At 44.0% G+C, this 10,351-nt stretch overlaps 1 protein-coding gene across 1 annotated transcript; it reads left to right on the forward strand.

Moving 5' to 3' along the window:
• The first annotated feature begins 1,217 nt into the window (after nt 1-1,217).
• Nucleotides 1,218-1,562, forward strand: LOC121978204. Its single transcript, XM_042530581.1, has one exon. The coding sequence runs from the start codon at nt 1,218-1,220 to the stop codon at nt 1,560-1,562; it is 345 nt and encodes a 114-aa protein (XP_042386515.1).
• Nucleotides 1,563-10,351: the final 8,789 nt, after the last annotated feature.

A 10,351-nucleotide genomic window follows, 5' to 3' on the forward strand; every position in this document is an offset into this window, starting at 1 on the left:
TGGTATTCAATATCAACCCTGAACGGCGATCAAAGCACAGGCCTTAGCTAATTTCATTATAGAAGTCTAGAACGCGAAACCAGAAGCAACCTGTAGAATATATGTAGATGGTTCTTCTACCCGGCAAGAGAGCGGGATCAACATACTATTAATCTCACCAAGGGAAGATCGAATATAGCTCTCCATTCGATCGGAATATCGGGCCACCAATAATGAAGCCGAGTATGAAGCGTTAATCGCCGGCTTGCAGGCATTTATGGTATGTCAGGGCCACAAAGGTCCTCATTCACTCAGATTCTCAGCTAGCCGCTCAACAAATATCAGGGACATTCGAAATAAACAACTCCCGACTCAAGCTCTATGCAGAAGCTTTTGAAAAACTGAGGACAAGTTTTCAAGAAGTCACTGTACAAAAGATTTCCCGATCAGACAATCATTCGACAGATGACTTAGCCAAATTGGCTAGCTCATTAATGTCGATCGATATTGAGTACCTGATCGAGCAGGTTTAACTGGTAGCGCACATTAATTGGATGGAAGGTCTCTCATTCCCAAGCGATTGGAGGACGCCACTCATCGAATTTCCCCGATTGGGTGTAACACCATCTGATCAGGAGGCCAATCATCTACTGAAGAAAAGGGCTAGACGATTTACATTGATTGGGGATCAACTCTACAAGCAAGCCTTTTCCAAGCCCCTGCTTAAGTGTGTCGGATCGGAAGACATAAAATACATCCTCTAAGAAGTACATCAAGGCTCTTGTGGAAATCATCAGGGCGGTCGTTCATTAGCTCTGAAGATCCTTCTCGTCGGATGTTTCTGGCCCACACTCCAAGAAGATGCCGCTCGGACGATGGCCAATTGCATGTCGTGCCAGAAATATCATAACATCCCACATTGACCAACCGAGGAGATGAAAACATCCACAATATTTTGCCCGTTCGACCAATGAGGCATGGACATCGTGGGGTTGTTTCCCATGGCAACCGGTCAGCGGAGATTCCTGCTCATCGCTGTGGATTACTTCTCAAAGTGGGTGGAGGCCGAACCATTGGCAAAGATAAGTGAACAGATGGTCATCAAGTTCATCTGACAAAACATCTTGTGCCGGTTCAGCATCCCTTGATGGGTTGTCTCAAACAATGAGAGGCAATTCGTCGGTCGGAGGTTCAAAGAATGGTGTGAAGGCTATGGTATCCAACAGGTCTTCACCTCGATGGCTTACCCCCAAAGCAATGACAAAGCAGAAGTCACCAATCGGGAGATTCTCAGAGGAATGCAAGCTCGGCTCGACCACGCAAGAGGCAGCTGGGTCGACAAACTCCCTAGAATCCTATGGGCCGTGCACATGACCCCGAAGGAGGCGACCAGCGTGCCTCCATTCCATCTAGTGTATGGCGGTGAGGCACTAGTCCCGGTGGAAGTCGGAGTGGAGTCCAATCGGGTGCAGCACTACGACGAGGAGAACGATGAGCGAAGATTGATGGAGCTAGACTTGGTCAACGAAGCACGGGACAAGGCTGCAATTCAACTTATGGCATACCGACAGCAAATGAAATAGAGCTATAACCGGAGGGTTATCCCGCGGTCCTTCTAGGTCGGTGATCTAGTGTGGAAGAGGATAAAATCGATCGGTGACATCACCAAACTCGAAGCTCCATAGATGAGAGCCTATAAGGTCATGCGGAAACTCCGCTCGGGAGTATATTATCTGGATATGGAGACGAAAGACGGCTCAAGCATCCGTAGAGTGCAAACCACCTCCAACTCTATAGGGTCGAGTAAAAGGTGTGAATGACTATATTTACCTGTATGTGAGTGCATGCCTTCCTAATGCAAGACAAATATAAATAAAATCACAAGCATTTCAAACTCATAAGTCGAGAGGCAACTATAAACCCTTGTATTCATTAACGATCGAGCGACGATCTTAAACACTTGTCTTCACCAACAGTCGAGCGACGATCTTAAACTCTTGTCTTCATCAACGGTCGAGCTGCGACCTTAAACCCTTGTCTTCATCAACAGTCGAGCGGCGACCTTAAACCCTTGTCTTCACCAAGGGTTGAACGACGACCTTAAACCCTTGCCTTCACTAATGGTCGAGCGACGACCTTAAACCCTTGTCTTCATCAGCAGTCGAGTGGCGACTGTAAACCCTTGTCTTCACCAACGGTCGAGCGACGACCTTAAACCCTTGTCTTCATCAATAGTCGAGTGGCGACCTTAAACCCTTGTCTTCATTAGCGGTCGAGCGACGACCTTAAACCCTTGTCTTCACCAACGATCGAGCAGCGAGCTTAAACCCTTGTCTTCACTAGCGGTCGAGCAGTGACCTTAAACCCTTGTCTTCATCAGCGGTCGAGCGGCGACCTTAAACCCTTGTCTTCATCAGCGGTCGAGTGGCGACCTTAAACCCTTGTCTTCATCAGTGGTTGAGCGGTGACCTTAAACCCTTTTCTTCATCGATGGTCGAGCGACAACCTTAAACCATTGTCTTTATCTACAGTCGATGACGACCTTAAACCCTTGTCGTCATCAGCGGTCGAGTGGTGACCTTAAACCCTTATTTTCATCAGCGGTTGAGCAGCGACCTTAAAACCCTTATCTTCACCAACGGTCGAACGACGACCTTAAACCCTTGTCGCCATCATCGATCGAGCGGCAACCTTAAACTCATGACTTCACCAATGGTCGACCGTTAACCTTAAACCCTTGTTGCCATCATCGGTCGAGCGGTGATCTTAAATCCATGTCTACGCCATGAAACAGTCGAGTGGAGACCTTAAAACTAAAACTGATTGATCGCCTAAGAAAATAACTCGTTCCGATCGGAGAAACATGAGGCCACACTTGCAGTTTGCGCGGCAATGCTTGATTTAAATACAAAGTCGAAAATGCTGAATGGCTAGAAAGGAGACAAAGAAAAATAGCAATTCACTAGACGGACGTACATTCATTGATACTTCAAGAAAATTTTACAAAATCAACTCACAGGCTCACTCCAAAAAATCTAGAACATCGTCGGGCAGTGAATCAGTCAGCTTATCCCGACTAATGACTTTGCTTGTCAAAGTGGTAGAGAGATAGCTGCCTTCCTTTAGTTGATCAAGAGTCTTGTTGATAGCAAGGTCGAATAGACGTAGTGCTCGATCAGCGATCTTGTCGTTAAAAGCGTCCGAGTGGATGTATGACTGCTTCATGAGGTCAAACCTACTCAACTCGGCTCCCTGGTAAGTCTCTAATGCCGCTCGGGAAGCTTTCAACTCTTCCTTCAATTTGGCTAGTTTTTCATCTTTTTCGACGAGCTGGGTCTTCACTACGGTATGGTCGGTCGATCATCCATCCCGCTCGGCCTTCAAAGTGGCCTAAGTCTCCTTTAGGTTTTGGGCCAACACCCGAAACTCCTTAGTCTTGATCTCTAAGTCTTTGATGGCTCGGAGCTTCTTGGTGTTGTCCAAATTAAGCTTGGACTTGAAGGAGCTAACCTGTTTAACAAGCCGAGCCAATTGATCAGCCTGCTTGGCTCCTTTTCTCTTCTCCACCTCCAGTTGCTCAGCGCTCGCACTCATATTGGCTCTTAGTTGAGCCATCTTAGCACTCATATGCTCTAGCCGTGCTTGGGAAGCAGATGATTGGCCGCTTGGGGCCCGCGGTTGCTTGACTTCCTACTCCAAAAATGTAAGCCTTTGACACATGGCTAGGCTCTCTATCCAATACCGCGAGGAAGCAAAAAATTCCTAGGGTCGAGCAACGACGAATAATATATAAAAAACTTACCCCAGTGGACATTTGGGTATGACTATCGGCAAGCGCCCCTGGAGGCATGACTGTCGCATAGGCTCGGGCATCGGCCTATATCTATGCGAGCGACCCCTGGATGATTATCTGGTGCTCTGGCGCTCGGTACTCCGCGCTGTCAGAGTCGCGCCACTCATCCATCGGCAGATGGATAGTCACCATTATGTGGTGTTGACCACTCGGAGAAGACGGGGTCGAGGTTGCTCTACCATCGGACTGAGAAGTTGACGTCGGGCGAATGCGAGACTTCTGGGTCTTCGACGGAGGTGGTAGGAAAGCAACCGACGGTGCACAGATTATTCCTTGTGCAGATCGGACAAGGACGATGTCCAATCAGATGAAAGCGAAGTATGTGGGACGACCGTCGCCTGCTTAGGCACATGTGTGGAGGTTTCGCCCCGCTTGGATGACAAACGTGGGCTTATCCTAGTTGGAGTTTGTGTAGCAGAGGTGGTGGCTTGGGCAGTAATCTCAACGCGGCGCCTCTTCCGGCTTATCAGCGGCTCCCCTGAAGAAGCCAATTCTGAGGTCTCGGTGACTGGAATTACAGGAAGCCGCTTGGGTGGGGAATTTGCTGCAATAACCACTTCATCATCGACCATACGGCTGGCTAATCCTTTGCTCCCTTGAGCTGGAGCCCCCGTGCTCTCTCCGAGTGGATATTCCTGAGAGTCGACCGGCTGCAAACCACGACTCTCTAACTCAGCCACGACCACAACATTGATCTCTGCGTCCGTGAGTTTGGCTTTGCCAGCCAGACATGCACCTAACATGACTTGGGTTGTAAAAGAAAAGGAGAAATCAGTTAGATTCAAAAGTTAGACCAAGAAGGAGCATACCAAGGCTGGACAGAAGTCTTGTACGAATCAGGCTCAGGCCGAACACATAGAGGATACCCTCTAGCAGCAATTTATGTATATGATATTTCTGACCGGCCAAACTAGAAGCTACATAAAGGCAGTCGGAGCGGCTCTTATATTTCTTGAGCTCTGGAGGGTTCGGCGCCTCTAATTGCCACCTGGTCGGGAAATCAAGCCACTTGGGAAAGCAAATGAAAAAGTAGTAATCCTTCCAATGCTTATTGGAGGACGACATCTTGTCAAAGAAGACTAGACCCACTTGGGCTTGGAAGAGAAAAGTCCCCAGCTTGAATAGTTTGGGGTAATAGAAATAGTGAAAGAGCCGAGGAGTGAGGGGAATGTCGTGCAGGCGAAACAAAATGATGACCCCGCACAGTAGTCGAAAGGAGTTCAACACTAGTTGATAGAGAGAAATACGAAAATATTTACAAATGGTAGAGAAGAAAGGGTGGATCAAGAACCACAGGTCAGTGATAAATTGGTCCCTAAAAAGCATACAAAATTTGGAGGTGACTCATTCGGGTGGTCAAAAGCTGAAGGAAGACCAATTTGATAATCGGATGAAATTTCAAAGACAACTCTCAAACTCTCGGCATCACCTCTGTTAAACCTGGACTCAATGGAAGTATATCATAGCCTAGGGACAGAGACAGGAGGCTTAGAGGAGCTTTCCATTAGAAATAAAAGTCGATAAGAAACAACAAAGAAACTCGACTGAAAGAAAGAACAATAGACAGATTCGATTGAAAGGAGACGAGAACTTACTAGAGAAATCGTTGAGATGGACGGAAAAGGCGGAGGATGCAGTGTCGCTGAAATGCTCACCGATAAAGACGAAGACGCAAAGTGAGGAAGACGGTGAAGCACGTGAGGTTTATAAACCTCATGGCTGATTGACCTCAGCCGTTCAATCTAGGGTCACGAAAACCTAGAAACAGATCCAACCATTGATTTTATAAAGGCGCATGTCTTGTCACAAGCGAATGCCCGCCTATCACATCGAGCATGAGGTGGCAGTAGGGGACACGTGTCCTGCGGTCATCGGATAGTATTTAATGAGCTTATTTAAAAAGGTATGGCCGCGTGCTCAGCCATAATTAGCAGGGATGTGCATAGTCTTCAAAAAATATGGATGACGTCAGTGTAACGACCACCCTTCTTACTACTACTACTCTCTAAGGATGACCGTTACTTAACTACTAACTCTACTTAACCGGTATGATTAAATATCATATGGAAACCCTACCGAAAAATTTCGGCAGAGTCTCCCCTGTACCGGTGACCAAATCTATAATACACAAGATATATACGCAGCCACATGCGGCTGGAACACATTTTATTCACAACCACGCAGTAATAAATTCATACTATAACCAAAAGGCTAGACTAGCAACAAGAACTAAACACAACTCCCAGAATAGGACATAAATAAGCTATAATACGAATCAAACTCAATCACAATCACATAAACTTCATAATAGTATTTAAAGAAAAAAACTAAAGCATAAACTCTAATCATTAGGTCCTGCAAGTTTGCTAGCACTCTCTGGATCTCTCCATAGTCCAGTCACCACACACCTTCATCACCACCACCATCCTGTCGTCTCCCTTCATATCTTAGCTTTTCCTTTATCTGCAGTAGGAGGAAAGAAAATAGATCTATAAGCGAAAACGCTTAGTAAGTACTAATCTATCTCACAAAACTCGAAGTGCATAAAAGTAATGCAATAATACTGAAACTGAAATGCTAAAGCGAAGCTGCATGTACTCATGGTATACAGAAATAAAACTGAATACTAAACATGCTCACTAACTGACAGGAAAGTAATGAAACTACTACTGTAGGCTTAGAATTAAAGAACTAAACTTTTATTGATTCTAAGCATAAACTTGTTTCATTTTCTTATATCCTTATACTAGAAATTAATCTTTTAATTTCTCTTTCACTTTCTTCTTCTTGTTATTCTTTTCTTTCTTCTTTTCTTTGGGCCCAGGCTTAGTACCATCTTTGTTTTGCGCGCTCTCTAATAGTGACTGGGGTAGCGAGCCTCCAGCCCTATGAGTATAAAGACCTCGGTCTTACCAGGGCCAAGACCTCGGAATTGGTCACCTGGATTTGTTTAACGACAACCTCGGAAGTCGAGTACTAGCCTCTTACTTTAATTTACTTGTTATCTCTTTTTAACTAGACTTTAGTCTTTTTCTTTACTCATGCTTCTTATAATTCTTTATTGGAGCCTATTAGAATCCTATAGATATATCTAATAAGTATAGGATTACAACTAACCAAGCATGCTATATAAAAATAACATAAAGGAAAGCAAATCTGAACTCTCTCTAAGCATGTTATCAACAAGGCAAGAGAAAAGCAAAATCTGAACTTCTAACATGCTGTAAATAAAGGAAAAGAAAGCACATCTGAACTTACTAATCACGCTATAGAATAAGGCAAAAGAAAGTAACTTTGGGCCTTCTAAACATGCTATAAAATAAGGCAAAAAGAAGCAAATCTAATCTTACTAATCATGCTACAAAATAGAGCAAAAGAGAACAAATTTGGACTATCTAAACATGCTGTGATAAGAGCAAAAGAAAGCTAATTTGAACCTTCTAAACATGCTGTGATAAGAGCAAAAGAAGCAAATCTAATCTTACTAATCATGCTACAAAATAGAGCAAAAGAGAACTAATTTGAACTATCTAAACATGCTGTGATAAGAGCAAACGAAAGCTAACTTGGACTTTCTAAACATGCTGTAAAATAGAGCAAAAGAAAGCTAACTTGGACTTTCTAAACATGCTATAAAATAGAGCAAAAGAATGCTACTTTAAACTTTCTAAACATGCTATAAAATAGAGCAAAAGAATGCTACTTTAAACTTTCTAAACATGCTATAAATAAAGCAAAAGAAAGCTAACTTGGACTTTCTAAACATGCTGTGAAATTCTGCACATGCTTAAAGAAGCTAGACTAAGTTTGCACTTGCTAATAGGCAAAGTATAATCCGGTTCTGCACTTGCTAATAGGGAAACATAATCCGATTCTGCATTCATTTTCTTTGCATAAGGTTAGATTCAACTTACTGTAAAGCTAAAACAAGCATAAACATCAAAATTCACAGCTTAACTCCTTTTTGGAAAACAACCCTAATTTCCAATTATGCTTCATCGGATTGGCAGGAAAAATGAGCAGCATTATGAACCTGTTCTAAGGTCCCTAACCTCCTAATTCCCTACAACTGAAAACAGAAAACAGAAATTGCTACTGAAATGCTAGAAATTCAGTAAGCACAGAACCTAGAGAAGGAATACAATCCTACATGCTTAACCCAAATCATTCATCTTCTTTCTATAAGACTCACGGCAGAAAACTAAAAGAAACCAAAAATCTTTATAACATGCTTTGAATTCAAAATGAACAAAGAACACAATTTCTTGACCTTAACATGCTATGCTCATGAGAAGGAAAGATCAAACTTGCTGTGCAGCCCCAATACTAAGAGTCTAGGGTTCATGCTAGGCCTCGGAAGCAAGGAAAATCAAAACGGAAAACCCGAAACAACTCCTACCGCAGGTGAGTAGTACTTACCCTTGATTGCTTGGACTTACAACCGAGAAGAGGAAGACTCTAGGGTTTGGGTGAAGCTTCTCGGCGGCTCCTTCGTGCTTCCGAACTCCCTCCGTCGGGATGACCACGCCCGGGTGAAGACTGGCTGGAAAAACCCCCGCCGGCGCCGGAGAAACCTTCGCTTGCTGCTGCGTTTTCGTCCGAGACGAGAAGGCGAAATCGCCGTCGGGAGAGGAAAGGGGAAAGGAAATTAGGGTTCGGGAAAAACACTTAACCCTTTATAACCTAGATTTAAATTCTGCTCCAACTACAACTTAATTAAATTCGCTCCCCCTTCTTAATCACAAATCAACCGCAGCCCAGTTGGTTGGCTGGGTTCGGCTGAGGTTCGGGTCGAGGTTGTGGGTTCGAGTCTCACCTTCAACGTTTTTTTTTATCAAGACTTCTTTCTTTTTGTAAACCCACTAAACGACATCCAAAAATTACGTAAAAATACTCTAAAAATTCCTAAAAATCTCTAGAATATTTTAAAAGTATTTACAAATATTTTTATGGACTTTTCAAACTCGAAATAGGGAAAATTGGGTTTCTACAATCCCCCATACCTTATAAAAAGTTCGTCCTCGAACTTAGAATAGCTCGGGATACTTCTGTCTCATACTGTCCTCTCGCTCCCAAGTGATTTCCTCGTGCTTCTGGTTCTGCCAGTTGACCTTCACTAGTGGCACTTCTTTGTTTCTTAGTTTCTTGACTGCTCTGTCCACTATCTGTGTATGTCTGCTCTCGTAGCTAAGATCCTCTTGGATCTGCACTTTCTGAGGCTGAATCACTTGGCTAGGGTCGTGAATGCACTTCTTTAGCATAGAGGCATGAAATACATTGTGTATTGTTGACATGTCTTGTGGTAAATCCAACTTGTAAGCTACCTTCCCAATCCTCTCTGTAACCGGGTAGGGTCCTACATAGCGAGGACTTAACTTGCTCTTCTTGCCAAATCTCATCACTCCCTTCATCGGAGCAACCTTGAGAAAAACTGAATCCCCTACTTGGAACTCAAGTGTCAGCATAACTTTTCTGTCTACTCTGGGCAGTCTCAATCCTCTGTATGATCTTCTGGATAGCCTGAGTAGTCTCATCTATCAGTTCTGTCTGAATGCCCAGTTCTACTTTCATTTCTTTTCTCTCACCTACTTCTTGCCAGCAAATAGGTGATCTGCACTTTCTACCATACAACGCCTCATAAGGTGCCATCTTGATGGTGGCTTGATAGCTATTGTTGTAGGCAAACTCAGCTAAGCATAGATACTTGCACCAACTTCCCTTGAAATCCAGCGCACAAGCTCTGAGCATATCTTCCAAAATCTGATTTACTCGCTCTGTCTGTCCATCAGTCTGAGGATGGAAAGCTGTGCTGAACTTGAGTTTGGTGCCTAGTGCATTCTGAACACACTCCCAGAAGTGAGAGGTGAAGCGTACATCTCTATCAGAAACAATAGATTTAGGAACTCCGTGAAGTCTGATCACCTCTTTAACATACAGCTGTGCCAACTGCTCTATAGAGTGAGACACCTTGATGGCTAGAAAATGAGCAGACTTGGTCAATCTGTCCACTATCACCCATATCGCATCATATCCATTTGTGGTTCTTGGGAGACCTGTTATGAAGTCCATGGATATGTCTTCCCACTTCCACTCTGGTATAGGAAGAGACTGTAGAACTCCTCCTGGTCTCTGGTGTTCTGCTTTTACCCTCTGACATGTCAGGCAGGTACTGACATATTTAGCTACATCTTTTTTTGAGTCCAGACCACCAGAATCTCTATTTCACGTCTTGATACATCTTGGTAGAACCAGGATGCATGGAGTAGGGTGTACTATGAGCTTCTTCTAAGATCTTCTCCTCAGTTCTTCATCATTGGGCACGCAAATGTGACTCCCCTGATAAAGAATCCCGCTGTCTGTTACTCGAAACTCTGCTTTATCTTCTTTCTGTAACCCTTGCTTGATTTTCTGGATGTCTGGGTCTTCACTTTGCTTTCTCTGTACCTCCTCAAGCATTGTGGACTCTAAGGTCAATGCAGAGAGTTGCCCTACAATAATTTCAAGTCCAAAATCCGACAA

Source organism: Zingiber officinale, chromosome 4B (genome assembly GCF_018446385.1).
Source record: "Zingiber officinale cultivar Zhangliang chromosome 4B, Zo_v1.1, whole genome shotgun sequence".
Lineage (NCBI taxonomy): Eukaryota > Viridiplantae > Streptophyta > Magnoliopsida > Zingiberales > Zingiberaceae > Zingiber > Zingiber officinale.

What these genes read in the sequence shown, in the direction of transcription:
- LOC121978204 (XM_042530581.1), top strand. Translation starts at nt 1,218, where the DNA reads ATGGCTTACCCCCAAAGCAATGACAAAGCAGAAGTCACCAATCGGGAG.